Below are 20,526 nucleotides of genomic sequence, written 5' to 3' on the forward strand. Positions count from 1 at the left end.
ATTGTGAAATCAAGTTTAGACGGAAAAGATGCGGATATTCATCTTTGAAGCAACATTGTATTTACAATGAACATTATCAATTTGCAAGTATTTACAATAAGCAGCAAATTTAAATGCACGATATGTTTCATATCAATGATAGCTAGTCAAACGGATCTGACCGTCCTGAGTTGATTCTCAAATACATTTGTATTTTCGTGTTGGGTCAGTGCCCTGCATTAACAAAATACACAAGTACAATTAGATGAATTACAGTTATAGCTTGCCACCACTTGTTCGGAAGTACTCGGTGATCTCTGGAAAGTTTCAAACCATTCCGTTTCTTGCAAACGAGGTACATAACGGAAGAAAAATTAAATTTCAATTTCTCTTGTGACGATGAATTAATCCAAACTTTGAAATAAAAAGAAAGCATTTTAGTTTGTTGAAGCAGAATTAACAAATACCCTCCAATTAATATGTGTCTTCTGTAATTTAGTGTTATTTAAGACTTAGCAAAACATTATGTACCGATTGCACTACAGTTTGTGCAGCACATAGACCTACATTTTATTTACGTTATAACTGTGATTAATTGCATTAAAATCTACATCGTAGATTTTTTTCTGTTAGTGAAAATAGACTCAATGATGAATAAAAATACATTAAAACTCTTCGAAGTATTGAAACAATAACAGACTCAGTTTGATCGAGGTATATTATCTTTCTTCATAGGTCCATACTTCTTTCATTGGCCAAATGTTTTAGTACATCATCATATTGAGAAAACTCTTGGTTCAATCATCAGATTCTATATTGTAGAGAAAGATAAACTGATAACGCAGAACTACCTTAACATCGTCTTTGAGAAGAAACTATAATATATCTTCTTGACTTCTAATTTCTTCTTGTCTGAATCAGATGTTTACAATAAGACACCTGTAATTAAGGTCACCTTTTGACAAAGCAAAGGGTTGTATTTCAAGACAGGTTTGAATACATTTTCATTTTCGGGAAACACAAGACATAGTAATATAGCATTTATTCTTTATACACCACTAACGTCACAAAGTGCATGATATCAAATAACTTTTTTAGAAAGAAAACTACAGTATATAATTATATGAAAGTGTATATTAAAGCAAATAAGCCTCTACTTTCTACGAACATTCGCTGTCTGTTGTCTACATTATCTTTCGTACAAGTTTTCATAATACAAATGATACATAACTTTGTTCACATTTGATGTCATGTTGCCTTTTAATAGCAATACTTTCCAAGTATATAATACTAAACTGACAATACCTGACCTGCCAAATTTCTTTTATCTGTGGAAGATTTTTATGGCAGGAAAAGTGCTGAAAAAAGACTTAAATATAATTAGTAAAAGTATAAAAAGCAAAACATATACCGGGAAGATATAAAATCAAACGCATACCGTTTATCTTTGAAAAACACAATGAATTACGTTATATTCTCATCATAAATTTGTTTTTGATGTGAATAAAATCCGATTATTAGATAATCAAACAGTAGCGTATTTTAACTTCTTAAAAATTATTTGTTTTCCTTAATATCTAATAACTAATTGTTATGAATATTTGTAAATGGTGGGCTTTTCGTAATTGAGAAATTTTGTCTGCTTATTAAAATATCTTATTCTCCAAATATATCGCAATTTATTTTTTTCACTGATCATTTGTATACATTGAAAATAATACATTTAGTAACAACAACGAATAGTAAAGGAAAGAGAATTTTTATCATCAAAAGTGTGTCCACTCTTTCACTCGTAACTTGTTGCAATAATTATATACTAATCGAAATTTTTAACCCTCCTCAATTGTTTTGGTTTCATAATTCTAATTGTACATTTATACAAAAAAAAATAATTTTAAAAACAAATAAGTTGTAAATAGTATGTTCAACTTTCAACAAAATCAACTTGTACAAAATATCACTCAAACAGTCAGAAAAGTACAAATAAAGTAGTGATTTTATAAATGGAGAAAATATCATTCATGTATTATGAGGCGTTGATATTGCATTTTTCACTGATATGTGGTCAAATGTCAAACCAGATTTAAATTTAGTCAAGATATCGCAGGATAAAGAAGTTATTTTATTTTTGTAGGACTTTTCTTTCAATATAATGAAATTCGCTTGTTCGTAAATTGTATGTATTCTAGTAATTTTTGTGATTTTTTAAAAAAAATGATTTACCGCGGAAGAGTAAATAAAATGATATCAGGGCATCACTTAATTTTGTTGAAATTCTTTCTAAGTATTTTTCATAATAACGCGAGAATTTTCCAGACATATACTGTTGACATTATGAGATATTTTGACAGATATATCGGATGTTGGGGACGTTGGAAGTTTCTTTAAATGTATCGCATGAACATTTTTATTTTCAGGCTTCAACTTTTAGTTGTGTAAATAGAAAAGTGGGTTGTATTTTGATGGCTTCAATACAAAAAACCCGCAACAGTAATTAAAACTATTATCTTACACTTTCAATTATAAAAATTGTGCTAAATAGATAATTTTCATAATAAATTTGTAACCTTTTCATACCTTTTTTTTTTTAAATAAATGCACTTCAGTTGTACGTTACATCTTTTTCTAAACTTGATTTTAATAGAATATAAGCAAGCAGAAGAGTCTGAATGTTTTAGTAGTTATATACAGAACGTTTGAATATGAAAGCACAAAACGTATCGTCGCCATTTGGATGTCCTAAGACTTCTAACTTTCGCTGTAAAGCGGATTAACAGAACCCATTTTCTTTGAGCCATGTGGATGTCTCTTTCTGAAAAAAAGTAAGTTAATTTTGGAAACAGCAACAAGTCATAAGTTCAGAAACAGCAAGAAGTCATAGCTTGTAATTATTTCAAATGCAGCAACAAATCATAACTTGTAATTCTTTCAGCATAAGCAACAAGCCATAACTTGTTATTATTTCAGGAACAGCAGCAAGCTATAGCTTGTGTTTTTAGAAACATCAACAGATAAATTCTAAACAGTGTAACATAATAAGTTTAAAACTATTTTAAAGATCTGTTAAATATATGTCAGCAACACCCAAATATATGTTTGGTCTTTGTAAAACTGAGAATACAAGTGAGATACGCATAACAATTTAAGATGGAATTTCTGTTTTTAATCATTGTTAAGTCAGGTACTAAATGTAACTGCTTACGTGTTGTAGTAAATAACCACAAATACGATAATCAGTATCACAGCTACCGGGCCAACAACGGCTCCTATGATCCATAACTTTCCAGACTGGCTTGGAGGAGGTGCCGGTATAGGACAATCTAAAATGATAAATAAAATTTGTTAAAAGATCCTTTTGGAAATACAGAACGCAACCAAGCAGCAGTTTGATAAAGTCTGGCTATGATAAGAAATAAACTTGTCCAACAGCCTCACACCCTTCAAGCCAGTTTAAGCGGAATTCTATTACAATAAAATTGAATATTCTCTACGATTCCAAAGGACCAGAAAATTTAACAACACTGAGTCCAAGTATGGGGGTGCATTTACCGTGCATACCACACTGCACTCGCAGATAGCTGTTGTGATAGTTATAACATGTCGAAAGGTTCTTCGGAAGCACAGAATGCACCAAGCGGAAAAAAGCAGACTTGATTTGATTTAAAAAGTCTATTAATGAGAGGTAAAGAAATGAGAAACTCCCCAGACGCCCACACATGTTTTTGTACCCCGGAATGTATGTGTGTAATTCTATGATGTACCTCGCAAAGTAAGGTATACCAACGCCCTAATACCGGCTTAAGTGGAATTCTGTTATTGTAACAGTAAAGTTAAATGTACTCCACGATCCCAAAGGACCAGGAAATATAACAACATTGAGTCCAATTACGGGGACATTTTAACAGGGAGTTTTCAACTCTTGATTTTCCAGATTCATCGGATGATTGTTTAATGAATCTGTTCTTTCGTACAAAAAGAAAAATTTCATACTCGCTACTGATCAAGTAGTCAGTTATTTATAATATTTGGAAACTAAAAACAATTATAAGTTGTTTGAATAAAGTATGTACCAGGTCCAGAGGTCCATGCTACTTTATCGAGTTGATCGCCAGTGCAAGTGTAACAGCCGAAGGATTCTCCAGACTTGTAACAATTCCCATTGTTGATGCAATATCCAGGCTTGAATTAATAAACATTATTTTTAGGTTTTCAACATATCAATTCATACTAGCATCTAATGATTACAACGTTCAGGTACATATATAAAAATGTACTGTTTATGTTTTAAGAGAGAGCGTTAGTATTCTGGTACTGAATCGTTCAAACAGTTCATATCCGGAAGTATATCCTTTTGCAATTTATGGTTAAATATGATTTCACAAAATCGCAAAAAAAATATCACTGAACGTTTACAGAAATCACCAGCAATTTCTGACCATTTCTACAGCCGTCTGCTCGAGAATTCATATCTTCGCTAAATTATCAGTTAGTGTGAAATTGCAATATTTTCGACACGCGAAAGTTCTCAATTTACATCAAAGAGAGACTTAGTTTGATAATTTGCCTTTCTTTCTAGATCTATGACGGCCACCGTGAACGTTATGCATGTGCTGACTAAGCCGTTGTAAATATAAACGACACGACTTAACTCAAAGGTAAGTAATTACTGAACAGTTAAAAACTGGCCAACAATTTGACAAGTAATACAATCATTATAAGAGATATATATTATGTATTTAAGTATCAAGCGCAATATCTTACCTTTGCAGAACAAACGATTTCCCCGTGGCTTTTTGAGCAATTAACACATTCAGAGTCAAATATTATGATTATGTCTTCTTCACTGTATATTTTGCCATTGTTACTTAACGAAATACGATATCCACGAGCTACGAAATCATCGTTTAAATTTTCGCCAGATCTTTTGTTTCTTATAGATGGTAAATCACACGTGACTTGTGTAAACGATTCTAACAATGCTTGATTCGTCATTGTGGTTTGTTCCTTGGCCTGTCCATTTCTTTCAATCTGTAAAAAGTCAAAATACTTACGAAATATATTTATAGGAGGCGTTTTTAACTTTCAGTAAAAGCATAATGTCTTGGTTATTGACCTTTTTATTTTTAAGACTTAATTGGCTATGGAACATCCTATCTTTTTTTCTATAATTTTAAAGGTACAACATTCCATATAGATCTGTATCTACCCTGTATTGCCAAACATGAATACTGATTATAACTACAAGACGTATTGTCTTGAATAGACCTCTGTAAGAATTGAAAGCTCATCAAGTGCAAAGTTGAAAAGTTAAAAAGAACTACAAATACTACTAAGATATATAGTGCATCCACACAATGAACAGAATCAAACTGGGGCTGGACTTCATATACAAGGAGATACTATTCTACGATTGCACTGTTTTTCAAAAGTAGGAGTTAGAATGATTTTGCATATGAGAGAGTAATTTCGTGTGCGTGATATAGGTTTGAGATGATTACGACCAACTACAATAACGTTGTTTATAATAATAGAGAATCGTAGATGCTGTGCTGTAAAAGGTTAAGAGTTAATTTATTTTTTGGGTAACACCGCTTGTTTGATTTTTGCTGTTACTTATCAAGTTGCTGATCATGGGACTCGTTCAATTTTGTATTAGGTTTGTACGGAACTTCTGCCAAGGGTGTAAGAAAGAAAAACAATATTCAAGCTTTGGGCGGACATTAGGTATTTTATGTTGTTGTATGTTTATCTATTCTGTTGTCTGATTCGTTATTTCTATTGATGAAATTAAATGTGTTGTTTGCTTTTGATGTATAAAAATAAAGTGACCCTTAGATAGCTTCTGTTGTTTTGAGAATTTTGTTTTGAAGTGTATAATTGTAAGTACTTGGTTTCTTCTTTTGAGTGATACACAATACCTCACCTTAACTGGACTGTACTAATAAAACTATCTCTTTTCTAATTTTCTGGGGAATGCAAATCATTTTGTAGAACTTAAGACTCTAGGGAGGAGTTAACCGTCAGAAAGACAATTGTGTCATCCGACAAAAGTCGCAATTTACTTTTAATAGAGTTTGGAAGGGCATGTAAGTAGGCTAGCAATGGCCAATAACAGAGCATTGTTGGAACCCAAATGAGAACAGGGAGTTCGTCCGAGATGAAGTCCGCTATTGCTCTTTGGGATCGGTCCTCGAGAAATGAATGCACAGAGGTTGAAATTCCAAAGCACATTTCTTGTGGATGAATTTACGATGATCAAGCTTGTCAAACGTTTTATTGAATTTCATTACAATGACGTCGGTTTTTCGGCCATTCCCAAATCAGTCGAAATCCTCTTGTGTTAAGCTTTTACCACTATGCTCTGACCTACAGCCATGATGGCAGTGGTTTAAAGGATCATTTCTGCTACAGTGGGGAATAACATATGAGACAATAATATTTTCAATCAATTTAGAGGCAATATAAGTAATAAAAATTGGCTAATGATGGCTATGCTTGAACTTTGGACAATTTTGTAGACTAGTGCAACGGTTTATCTCTGTCGGTCTTTTTCGAACATGCCCTTTATCAAGAAATATTTGAGAAATCTTTGTCATGATCTCCTAATACAGCACTTGTAACAACTTTGGAAAATATCAGAGGCTTTATTTTTATTAGCCGCATAAGTAACTTGCAAACACCATCGACGGATATGGGGATCATTGGCACCGTTGGTGCGTATTTTAGATTTATTGCATTTTTGCTGAGTTGCTTCACGCTTATGGACCATGGCTTCGAGAAGACCGATTCAAACTTTTTTGAGAATGTTTGCATTTGTTATTTGGTCAGTATGAGCTACATTACAATTTTTCAGTTTTATTTTGTTTAATATTTACGCAAAACGTTTTGTTCCTACCCGGTTCCCAGTAACTTTGACCAGTTCAAATGACCAATAAGAGGTTCACGTTTCATGTTTTTATTCCATCCGCAGTTGATGTATTTACGTTTCTGGCTGGTAAATTCGGTTCCAAACTCGACAAGGACTTACTTGAATTTCTAACTGTTTGTTTTCTTGTAACATAATGATAAATATTTTAAGCTACACTTGCCATCCGATGTTGACGTTCCGTCCGTCAGTAAAAGACAATGTCATTTTCTGAGCTACTAATGCTTTTCGAACGTGTTACTGATGTTGACTTGTGCAGAAGAATTGATAAAAAAGATAGCTTAATGTATAAACCTACGAATGAAATTTTGTAGATGCAATTTGTTTTGAATGCAATCGTGGATTTTATGCCTCCTCTCAGCCCCATGTCCCCTACTTTGGGGGAAGAGGTAGGCACTTAGTGTGGCCCTTGTCCGTCAGACGGAACTTGTATCTCAAAAGAATGTGATCTAGGATTATGAAACTTTACGGGAATGTGATTCAGTATGTTGGGGTTTGGTTTAGATTTTACTCAGCCAGACCAGAATTGTCGCCCTTGATTTGTCAAAATAATAATAAAAGACCCTAACAGCTTTTGTCGCATGCATCTTACAAAGTATATGACTTAGAGTCATAAAACATAAAATGACTGTAATATGGTTTGTGAATCTGTGCACCTGGTGTATTGATGGGGTTTCAATAAGCCAGACCAAAGTTATGGTCCATGACCTATTAAAAAATACACAATGTGCTCTTTGACTTAGAGTCATAAAACATTACAGGCTTCTTTAGCATGTGAAGTTGTGCACCTGGTGTTTTGTTTGGGGTTTCACTCAAGTCAGACCAGAGTAAATGTCCCTGTCTTAGTGAAAAATAACAGATGTTTGTTTCATATATCTCAAAAAGTATATGACCCAGAGTCATAAAACATCAGCGAAATGTTGCATTGTTTGTGCATCTGGTGTTCTGTTTGCGAATTTACTCAGCCAGACCATAGTTATGGTCCATGACTTAGTTTAGATAAAACATAAAGTGCTTAGAAGTTTATATTACATTTAGCTTAAGTAATAGTTCACCTAGAGTCTTGAAACCATGTATACTGACAGAAAGGAGTGCAGTGTTCTTTTGAAAACACATCTATTTATAAAATGAAATCTGTTTCACAGCATGCGTGCTTTAAAAAGCTTAATCAGGTTTTAAATGTTTCTTATATTGATACAAAAAATAATAGCTAACGAAAACGTGGGTATATCTAAACACTGAAGTTCAGATATACATTTTTCTTAAACTGCATGCTCTCACATTTTTATTATAGATGCCCGTTAAGATAATCACAGTATTATTTGACAACATCTTTCAAAAGTCAAAGGTATTTACCTGGAATGGTTGCAATTTGCATAACAGATTTGGAGACTCCACTATGTTTTTTCCAAAGACAGACGTTTTCTGACACTTTCTTTGCCGCAAGTCACAAATTCCTCGGTCAGGTATGCCTAACATTTGCGGGGCATCGTTTTCACTTAAGGAACAGTCGATATCCATATAACCAGAATCACAAATGCAGTTTCCTGAAATAGTATTATGAGCTGTCATCTGTATATAAAATTTAAGATTGATTCCAACATATCATGTAACATGTAGCACAACTTAATTGCTGTGTATGCTTTAAGGATTATACACGCTGTCTCGAGAAAATCTAAATCATTTCTATTGCCCAGCGTATGTGATATAGTTTGAGGACTAGGGTAATTCTTGACATTTAGTAGACAGTATGTGCCGTAAATATGGTGATACGCATTTTCAAGTGTAAGTGGAGTGTGAACACTCGATCAAAAGGTTCAAATTTTTAAAATTCTAAACTCAGTTCGGCAAAAAATCAATTACACAACCCTATCATTTTTATTTGCCGAGTTTTCTGGAGTATTAAAAATCAGAGTTAAATCAAATTCTACAGATATTTATGTGAATGCGCATAATAACCTGAAATCATTTTAGAGCGTCACAAAATACTTTTAATGCTATCTTAAATTGTAATCAGGTGTATAAGTAAAACATCTTATTTTAAAATATCACATATTACATTTAAAGATATTATAAAATGAAGTAACGATACCATAAAATGACTTAAAGGTATATCAGACCCAGATTTGGTATAACTACTACGTATAGTTTATGTATATATAAGATTAACAGGTTTATGTGTATCAATACTACTATTCATTAGGTTATAATTACAGTAGTACACACTGTATACATGTATAGCTAACACGGTACCTATGTGTACAGCCATAAAAACTGGTACTAATCTTAACAATCCACTGTTATCTAAAGACATCTGATTATTAATGCAACTCTACATAAACAATCAATTTATATATTTATCAAAGTATGATACATTTGATGAGGACTTCCTGCATTTTAAGGAAGTACAAATGTACCTATAGATAAACCGTTTTAGTTGTACAATGGTCATTATATATTTTGAAAGATATCACAAAAAGTGATTAAATAGTAAAACGGCATCAATAAATGTGTAACATCAATTTTCTCTGACAGAACAGAAAAAGCCAAATCTACACCCCAAACCAACAAAGTATTGACATCACAAGCCAGACCTTATCGAAGTCGTAGACATATTTGTACTACCGTGCATAATATAATTAGATAAAGTTGTGAAAAAAAAATAAAGTTGAGATTAATTCTTTGGAATATCAATCATTCTTATGTGTTTTGTAATTCTAAAATGTCTTAATGTAAGGTCACAATGTGGAGATGGTACCTAAAATTCAAACTGCACCTGATACCGGTTTCCTGTTGACAGCGATGATTTAGTTTTCAGACTGCATTTTTTCATCATGCTGAATGGCAGTATTTACTCCTCTTTTTAAAAGTGAAATTGTCAATGGCTCAAAGTATTAGAGAAAGGTCACAGCTGGCTATGTTCTGTCTGATGGTCACAATCTTACAATTATTTCTCTCTGTCTTTGTATACAAACCCTCTCGCAAGTGCTACAGGCAAGAAATGTAAGGAGTATAAGGAGTAATTATATTTTGACTATTTGTGGTCTATAGACCTCTGCATGCCTGCATTTTTGTTTGGTTGTGATCAGTATATATTTACAAAGCCACCGAAACAACAAAGGCTGTGTGAGGTGTCAATATTTCCTTACTTGCCACAGAGCGCCATGTCAGTGATGTAAGCTTTAGCTGTGCACTTGTTTTCTTGTGACTGTTATTGTTAACAAGGCAATAGGTAATACCGATACCGATGGATGCTCCCCGAAGCAAATATCAAAAAAGCGGGACAATTCAAAAATAGGGTCATACAGAGATATGGTTCTTAATTATTGCACTTTCTCTCAAAGACCTTAATAAATGCAATGTATTTAATATAGATTCAATCCTTTATGTATTTTTTAAGTTATTCTCCAGACAATCTGTTACACATCAGGGAAATGATAAAAATAGGGTAATCTAGAGTTATTGTTCATATACTGTTCATATGTACTGCATACCTCCCTGTGTTCTATAAGAATTTAAAATTTGAAGAAAGTATACTTTATAGCTAGGAGAGATGCTCTGAACAGGGAACAGGATAAAGTTTGTAACCAAAAGGGAGGTAATTAAAAATAAGGCTAGATAGAGTTATGGTTCTTAGTTACTACATTTCCTCTTACTGATCTCTATAAATGTGTGGAGTATTGAGACAATCATTTATATACTTTTTGAGTAATACACTGTAAAGCAGATCATACATAAAGGAGTATAATTAAAAAGCCGGGTAAGCTAGTGTTATTGGTCCTTGACACTGCACTCTCTCTCTCTCACTGATTTCTATCAATATGCAAAGTATTAACCACCTAAATCGCCTCAGGCACTCTTTGATTATGGCCCTTGAATTACTCGAAAAACTGCGAAGTTAGCCTTGTTCGCTCTCTAAGTCGAACATTTTTCATCTGATCTTCATCAAACTTGATAACAATGTTTGTGGGCATAATATCTCGATCAAGTTCGATAACCACCAAAGTCGCCACAGGCAATCTTGGATTATGACCCTAGAATTACTTGAAAAACTGCGAATTTAGATTTGTCCGCCCTCTGAGTCGGACATTTTCACCAAATTTGCTGACAATGTTTTCGGGTATAATATCTTCTCCCTTTAATTTACGTTATTTCATATTTAGACGGGCGTATCGTGTGACAGTCTGGCATTCTTGTTGAGCTTTGCTCCAGACAAGAAGTATGACGGACGGACGGACAGACAGTCAGATATACAGACGGACGGACGGACAAGTTGGTGACTATATCCTACCCGAAAAAACTTCTGGAGCATAAAAACGCAGCCTATAGTACATGTACCATCTCTTTATAATGACACCTATAGTTGTTGACCATATATTCAATATTTACAGACATAATTTTACCATTAACTATTATTTTTAAAAGTAAACAGAATAAAAAGTCATCTCCTTATATCATTTTTAGAAATAAAAAAAATTCAATTCGTGAACTCCTTTATATTAAGTAAAGTACAAAGGAAAGACATATCCATTACTATGAATGTGACCAGTACAACATACCCCCTGAGCACTTGCCGTGTCCACTGCAATCGTTTAAACAGCTTGCTGATTTAATATTTTCCAACATCTCTGGTGTAAAGGTAAATGACGGTTCCGCCACAGGTGTCCCTGCTGATACTATTGTGGTTGGTGTCTCTGTAGTGCTGAAACTGCTGTTATATTCACTGTCATTTTTCTTAAAATCATTGGGATCCTCTGTCAATCTGTTAAGCTCCGATAGAACAGAATCCGAGAGAGGCTGGTTTACTTCCATATTATAGATGCATTGCTTTTTTATTCCTTCAAGGTGGACATTTGCCCAGTCCATAGAATTCGTAACCTACGATTCATATATTAAGATCATTAGAATTATCATTAGAATTCATCTAACATGTATGCAGTCTGTTCTCCTAACATAGTGGTCGAGCGGTTAAGGTCGCTGACTTACAATCACTTGCCCCTAAACAAAGCAGGATCGGGCCTCACGCGAAGCGTTGAGTTCTTCATGTGAGGTAGCTACCGGATGGCTTACGGAAAGTCAATGGTTTTACCCGGGTGCCCACCAAAATGAAATAATGCCCAGAAGGGCCACATTTAATACTGTTGTGTCTGTGTGACGTTAAACCCAACAAAAAACAACAACAAATGTTCTCCTAACAAGTTCAGATTTTTAGCTTTTGACATTAACAACTTTTCTTAATTATATATAAAAATGAACTTGAGGTTTAATGTTAAGTGTTAACATAATCTATTCGCTCACCTGAGAAACACACCATAACAGTGTAAACATGTTTGACCTAGTGATTTCATGGAAACAAATATTCTGACCAATTTTCATTATGATTGGACCAAAAATGTGGTCTCTTAAGTGTAAACAAGCATTCTCTTCAATTTGACCAAGTGACCTAGTTTTTGAGCCAAGATGACATACATTCGAATTTGACCTAGACTTGATCAAGGCAATCATTCTGACTAAATTTCATCAACATCAACTGAAAAATACAGCCTCTATCGCATACATAATATTTTTCTTTGATTTGTCCTAGCGACCTAGTTTTTGACCCCAGATAATCCATATTCAAACTTGACCTTACTTTCACCAAGGCTATCATTCTAACCAAATTTCATGAAGATCAATTGAGAAATACAGTTTTTATTGCATAGACAAGGTTTTTCGTTGATTTGACCTAGTGACCTAGTTTTTGATCACAGATAACCCATATTCTAGCTTGACCTAGATTTCGTTAAGGCGATTATTCCGACTAAATTTTATGAATATCCAGTGTAAAATGCAGCCCCTATTGCGTACCCAATGTTTTTCTTTAATTTGATCTAGTGACCTAGTTTTTGATTCTAGATAACCCATATTCAAACTCAAACTATACTTCATATAGACAAACATTCTGATTAAATTTCATGAAGATCCGATGTAAAATGCAGCTCCTATTGCATACACAAGGTTTTTCTTTGATTAAACATAGTGACCTAATTTTTGATCCCGGATGACCCATATTTGAACTTGACCTAGATTTCATCAAATTAATCAATCTGATCAAAATTTATGAAGACCAATTGAAAAATACAGCCTCTATCGCATACACAAGGTTTTTCTTTGATTTGACCTATTGACCTAGTTTTTTACCCCAGATAATCCATTTTCAAACTCGGCCTAGATTTCATCAGGGTAATCATTCTGACCAAATTTTATGAAGATCAGTTGAAAAAATACAGCCTCTATCGCATAAACAAGCTAAATGTTGACGGACAGACGACATACGGACGCCGGACATTGAGCGATCAGAAAAATTCACCTGAGCATTGCTCAGATGGGCTAAAAAACGTTGGCTTAAACAAGACGCTTGAAATCATTTTTCAATTTTCTAAACTTGAATAGAAGCTTCGACTTGATTCAATTTCTGATATGCAAAAATCTACACTAAACCTTAAATTTTGGCTGATAATCTATATAAATAAATCAAAAGTTTCATGTACAAATTAAGAAAACACAGTACATCTATTTGTTAATTTGTCATTTCAAGGGCCTGGCCACCACCTCAGATCTGAAAACAAAATGCCTTTTCGTTTTTGCCAGGATAAGAGTACAAGTCACTTCATAGAGAATGTCATACAGTTAAAGAATCAAATTATTTTTGTCTGGAAGTTAATTTCTAACCGCATGCAACAAGATATCGGAAGGCCGATGGTTCTACCCAAGTTCCTGTGCATGTCTGAAATAACACCGTAAAGTCTCCTGGGGGTCTTTGAAAGTATCAATATGACCGCACTTGTGTCGTTGTGACTCAAGACACAACAACTAAACAAACGAACAAACAAAACCACCGTGGTAGTCAATCATTTGTTTGATTGTAATATTTGCAAAAAAATATTTGAATTGCAAGATTATATAAAAATGAAAATGTACTTTATGCTAGTTGTATGTGACTTTGCATATTTTGTACAGGCATAGCACGCATTAAAAGCAGAAACAAACACTTAAGCACTTTTTAGCTTCTTGCGCTTAACCAGCATTATATTCTATGAAATGAAAACGAAACACTACAAAAGAAAATAAATTGTATAGTTTAGGTATCACTTTACCATACTTACCAAAGCATCTGAGATGCAGTTATCAATGAAAGGTTCCATGTCCAACGTCGGAAGATTAGAGCACATTTGAAAAAGTGTGTTGTTTAATGTATTCATACAGTCCTCTCTAGCTTTTTCGGCTGTATATATGCTTCTTTTCAAGACCTTCAGTATACAAATATTGCTCATTACAAAGCGCTATGATGTTTTATGAACCTTGGAAAGGTGAATTCAAGCAAGGGCGTAGCCCGATCTTGAAATTATTTTCCTAGATCGATAAATAATGTACGTGATATCTTGCTTACATACGTTTTCCCTCTTTGTTAATACACTCCTTTAAAGCCACAATGACGATTTATTCATGCTAGAATTATACTTCACACACCTTACTTGTTGAATAGATTTTGTTGAAGCTGAGGGGATTTAGAAATATTATTACCTGATTGACGGCACAATATATTTATTTTGTGCCATCTTTAAAGATTCGACGTTAGTCGTTTTCATCTGTGAAAGATATTCAAATTTGCTTTAGTTAGAATTTTTTTTATTTCTTTTTGCTTGATTATCTTTTACATGTCTTTGTTGACTTAAATTATACATAGGTGAAGACAAAAACACATTTAATGCTGTATTTAAATGATCAGTAGAAACATCTGCTTTCAGCCTTCTTAATTTAAACCGATGAAATAACCAACGATACCAAGACAACAGTGCCCGTTTTCACCCATCTTACTTAGACACAATGTAAATTAAATCAAGCCATTGTCTTATATTTCAAATGGATTCGTTTTATCAGGAGTATAATCATTCTAATTAAAGAATAAGTAAAGGCCATTGCTAAATAACTGTCCGTCCGTAAGTTCTTATATCACAGCAGTTTGAGCTCCTATTTTAGAAAAAAGCTAGAAAAAGATCTATTTTTTTGAAATTATTACATTGAGAAGAGATACATTACATTTTAATATAATACAGTCACAGCTAACATCAACTTTCTCAAAAGTAACAGAACTTTGAACGAGCCTTCAACCATGTTACAGCAATTTGAGTATCTACGCCCGTTACATTTTACAGAACTGCAATTGTTGTGTTCTGAAAATTTGTATTCTACAATTATGTTCTTTATGTCCTGCGAATGTTGAACAACTGACCTCAAAATAAATAGAGGTCACCTGCCGATCATAAACGATCTGCAAACCAAGTTTGAAGTTTTTCAGTTATCGATCGGAAACTGACGTACGGCTCAAGGACATTGCGACTTGACATCAGAGCAAGCAAACGATACGGTAAGGTATATCAGTCGGTAACATAAAGCTGCTTAACAGCGTGAAGGTTCCTGCACCAAAGCATTCTTTAACAATCGGAAACCGATGTTAAACTAAAGAGCAATGCAACCTTGACTTTTGAACAAACGAACTCAAAATGAACAGTTTTCATTTACAATCTACTTTGAGGTCCCTCTGCGCCGAAGAGGTCTTTAATTATCGATCGGAATCCGAAGGAACAAAGAGACAGACAGATGCTTTGCGCCATCCTTCAGGAACATAGAAATAAATAATTATCAGAAAAATTACGAAACGTGTACTTTCCTATGACGTATTTTTGCTTTAAAATTTAAACATTTTGCCGTTTTTACCATTACGTCATTAATTCTCGCTAAAATGATACCGAACCAAAAATATGTTCAACCCCTGTTTATGTCTTTTGTATATTCTTATTTCCTTTTTTTTTGCTGTTTGAAGTCATAGGCACCTTTTTTTTCCTTTCTCTTTTTTTTTTATTTTTGTTAAATTTATTTTTTAAATATCTACAAGATTTCTTAAAACGTATATAGGTTTTCATGCTTTCTAAACATAACAAAAAGATAGAAATAGCGAATGTGACTAACCACAGACATACCACGAGACTTGTAACACCATGTCTGCCTTATAACAGAACCTATTCTATGTTCCTTGTAACTATAATTGATACGTTCCGAAAGTTCCAGCTTACCTTGTGGTTTGTAACAGATCTCTTAGTAGAACTGCGGAAATTTGTCTCGATGGAAGAGTGCTTATCCATTGAATAAAAGAGTTGATCGACAGACCTCTTACGTCGGGTGAGAGAACACATGGAATGTTCAACATCAACCAAACTATCATGTACGCACTTCTGAGCTTTTGATGTGTCGCATGTTGCAATATTGGTGAAAATGTTATTTTTTTTCTCAACATCACACGTGCATAGGTATTTTTCTAGTTCCCAAGGCTTGATAGCTTGATGTTTGTCTAGATTAAATAAGTCATTTGTTTCACCGACTCTGAAATTATTCAACAGATCCGCTCCAGAACATTTTCGAGTTTTAGTTCTGGTGCAAGTTTGTATATAGAATGTTAAAAATGAATTAGTTAATAGCACCATCTTACAGAAAATGCATAATGTTTGATTGAATATTGTTATTATTTTATAATAGAGTCTATTCAATTGAACTATTGTTGTAGTTGTGTAAATGGAAGTGTATCGAATTGCATTACCTATGATAACCTTCGTCTGGAGCTTTTTGGCTTGGGTGTGTGTTCCATGTTTCAAAATCACGGTGTATATGCATATCGGATCCCTCTCTGTGGATAATGAGAAAACGAATATCTCTCTGTTCGCGCACAGATGTTTATATAATTTAAATACGACACAATTTTCCGAGCTCACTGGCGCTGGAGTTCATTGTTTACCACAAAGAGTGTCCTGTGCGCGAACAGAGAGGGGTCCGTTTTCTCATTTTCCACAGAGAGGAATCCGATATGCATATACACCGTGAAAAGGATTTTAGATTTGTTCATACTAAATTTTTCATCGTATTGTTTAGGTTTATTTTGTCTGTAAAAGATATTTACCTCCAGCCTAATGCTGTATTTACATCTGGATCATTCAGTGTGCTATCATCAAAGTTTCCACATAAGCCGTCTGTGTTGCCCTTGTCAAGAATTGATGGAAATATGTCTACTTCAATGAACGTTTGCCAGTTCATTTGTAGTAGAATTTCTGTACCACTCGGAAGATATATCTTAAATATTAAATATCATACAACTTTGTTTTATCATTACATTACACAATCTGAATGTAATCCACATAATATCAATCTAATAAAATATATATTAAGGAAGTGTATGTTTAATTCTAATATAATATGATTTATGTTACACTTATGTACCCTGAATTCCCTTCCTCCTGCCTTCCTTTTGACTTTTCGTTGCAAAACGCGATCATCGCATCTCTCAAAGCGAGGTTCTACAATAAAACCTGTTCCACAATTGTCAATTTTAAAAATGTCCCTTCCAGCGCGAACAGCAACTCCACAAGTACACCAAGGCTTGATTGGATGATCGAAATGGTTAGGACATCTGTCAGTTTTCATTTGTGCCTACAATATCAATAAAATGTGAGCTATAATATACGGGAAAGAATGTACATTTTTAACTACCGAACATCATCGTCAATGTCCACGGACAAATTAACCCTGATTTGCAACTTTTAATAATCTAGATATGCTTTGGGAACACAACCGTTGTATTGCCAATATGCAAACCTTCCAAGTTAAAGTCAACCAAACAAAACTAATATTTCTTTCTGTTTTGGTTTAACATCAAGGTCTTTTGTTGGCCGAATAAAATTAACATTTTTTTCACTGTGCAACAGCGCGAAGTTTCAGATCAACACATTTTGTCATACTATATTTTAAAAGTACTTAACACAGAAAACATTGTCAGTATTAAGTTTAAGGGAAAGGCAATGTTGTTTGATGTTAATTCCATCTGCTGGCGCTGCTTTAATCATTTAAAGAAGTGAAAGAATTCCAAAGTTGACTTTGAAATAAGAAAGTTATGAGCATTTAGATATTTTATCAAAATGGCGGCCATTTTGTTCCCATGGCAACAAAAACCAAAATGGCGGATTTATTAAATTTTTAGACACATATTTGAACTATATTTCCTTATTAGTGTAAATATTTTCTCTATTTTTTTCCAGCAAAAATGAAAGAAATTAACATGTTTTATATCTTACACTCAAGAAACATAAAATCTATCTATTTTAAAGGTTATTTGCTAAATAAAGAATTCAACAGAGTGTAAATGACGTCATAAACACACAAAATGGCTGCCTCTGTGATCAGCAATTCTCTTACATTTCACACTGCCATTTCTTTATCAATAGTGGTTCGCTATCTAAACTTCTTTCAACGTTATGAAAGGCTTGAAGATGACTATTATATGAAAATAACTTATTGTCAGGCTTTTCTTGTCCATTAAGAGATTTTATTATGTAAATTGACAAATATAACACTAATTAGCTGAATGCATAAATGACTCTGGAAAAAGAAAGGCTAATATTATTTGACCTCTGCAATGCATACTTGCTCTTGACCCACATTGCCTTCTTATATTGATTCTGAAATTGATTTTTTCATCGCATGAGCCTCATTACATGAAAAAGATATTAAAAAAGATACAGTTTAACGTAAACAATGGCATTTTGAAATTACATTTCGCAGCTGGGGCAAAAGAACAAAGACACTCCATCCTTACCAAAGGTTATTGTTGCTATATCTTAAAAAGTTGTATTTTTATGACAGTTTAAACACCTAATCCCTTAAAATCCATTGACAACATTTTTTATTATTATTACTTTAGCAATTATTTTTTGTCAACTTATTTTGTTCAGACAATGTACTGAATGCATGTTGTTCCTTAAAAAATACAAGTGTCTGTTAAACAAGTTAAAATCACACAAACTACATTTGAAAAATGTCCAAATCAACAATGTATATCTTATAAGGTAAACCTTACCATTTTATAAACATATAGAGATGTATATAACATAAAGAGAGGTAAAAGATCTAAGACATGTTTTTGCTTCAAATCATCATATATTATTCAATATTTAGTGAATAATTTGCAATCTTTGAAACAAAGTAACCTTCATGGCTCATGGTTTGATCAAAAGAGGGAAAATTACAAAATGGGATATTTTAGAATGAACATTAACAATATACTTTTTTCTCAATTATTTACATAAATATTTACGTTCACTTTATATTTTGTATGGAAAGAAAACATTAATTAAATTTTGTTTAACAACATTGGTGTAGTGATGTCAAGAATTAAACTTTTCGCGAGATTACACGCGCATATTGACATCATTCACGAATCTATTTAAACAAAATGGCGACTTTAGAAAAATTCTTTTAAAATTTGATACCGAAATTTCAAAAAGAACAATAATCTATACCTAAAACTAATTATTCTAATCGTCAAGATCAGAAGTAAATGATTTTTACTGGATTTAAACATATTTTTGATAAAAACCAGAAACTGTATTTTTAACGGAGGTTGAATGACAACTGAGTGTAAGCAGGTCTTTTCGGCTATTCTTTATTTTGATTGCCTGATACATATGGAAAGCAAGCAATCTATTTTTATATCAAGCGTATGTAAACATGAAAATGTAGGGATTAAATGTATATGTGTTTTGCGTCTATACAGGTATAAACCACATGGGGCATGGAGCCTTCTTGTAAATCATCCATATATCGCGATTCATAGATTTGTAAGAAATACTAGGTTAGGCAATACCCGTATAAACAAACAAAAAATAATAATACTTAATTCAAAAATAAACGAACTGCAATTGTATTATACACAATGCTTAATTTTGAACGTTTAACTTAAATGAAAAAAAGAGAAAATACGTTGATGTTATTTTAAGATAAATGATTGTATCGTTATCTGAATCATGTTCTTATGGCGGCAATATAAGAGCAATATATGGCTAAGTGGTAAAATGACTTGGAATAACTACCCCGTGGAAAGTAAGATAAATTATTTCGTGTGAAAGCCATCTATTTGGCGTACCGGAGATTATTGGTTCTAGCACGGCAGGTGTCTGTGCCTATAATAGTGACCGAATGGGCACCATGGGCCTACATTCACTATTCAAAGATGGAAAATGAAAAATACCATGTTCCTAAATTATTTAGAACAGCTCAGTAACAAGGCCCTGTTCTTGACGATAGTTTGTTGAAAGGTTTTACATCATATCGACATTACCAATGAAATTCTTAATACGTGACACCTGAGCTATCATTACTCAATTTACTTCAGTTTTCTGTACTTCAAACAAAATATACAATACAATACTGTAACAATACTTTTATTGCATAAAACATACAAAATGTTTGTAGCAAAACACATACATGTAAGTATAGACATGGATTTGCAGAAGAACAGAATATTGTGAATGTCATCAAATGTTAATTGGTTTGAGTTCTAAGTAAGTTTGCGAAGTATGTAAACTTACATAAGTTTTAACAATGTTTTCAGAATTGACTGACATTAGATTTGTGAATTTTTGAATATTTGGCCATGTGAAGTAGTAACGCTTAATATATATTGTGTTCTCAAATCAGAATACTTTGGACATATCAACAGAAAGTGATATTCATTTTCTACCATGTTCATATTGCAGTAA

At 33.2% G+C, this 20,526-nt stretch overlaps 1 protein-coding gene across 1 annotated transcript in view; it reads right to left on the minus strand.

Annotated features, from left to right (window-relative positions):
- Positions 1–1,006: 1,006 nt before the first annotated feature.
- LOC128553326 (uncharacterized) overlaps positions 1,007–20,526 on the minus strand; it is a 55,277-nt gene continuing 35,757 nt past the window's right edge. Inside the window, exons 9-18 of the mRNA XM_053534461.1 lie at positions 17,213–17,422; positions 16,896–17,065; positions 16,018–16,324; positions 14,050–14,193; positions 11,464–11,782; positions 8,261–8,451; positions 4,741–5,007; positions 4,050–4,158; positions 3,182–3,299; positions 1,007–2,791 (exon numbers count right to left, since the gene is read on the minus strand). Coding sequence (XP_053390436.1) covers positions 2,728–2,791; positions 3,182–3,299; positions 4,050–4,158; positions 4,741–5,007; positions 8,261–8,451; positions 11,464–11,782; positions 14,050–14,193; positions 16,018–16,324; positions 16,896–17,065; positions 17,213–17,422 — 1,899 coding nt within the window. The 3' untranslated portion in view covers positions 1,007–2,727. The remainder of the gene's footprint in view (positions 2,792–3,181; positions 3,300–4,049; positions 4,159–4,740; positions 5,008–8,260; positions 8,452–11,463; positions 11,783–14,049; positions 14,194–16,017; positions 16,325–16,895; positions 17,066–17,212; positions 17,423–20,526) is intronic.

Source organism: Mercenaria mercenaria, unplaced genomic scaffold (genome assembly GCF_021730395.1).
Source record: "Mercenaria mercenaria strain notata unplaced genomic scaffold, MADL_Memer_1 contig_3706, whole genome shotgun sequence".
In the NCBI taxonomy this organism is placed as follows: Eukaryota; Metazoa; Mollusca; class Bivalvia; order Venerida; family Veneridae; genus Mercenaria; species Mercenaria mercenaria.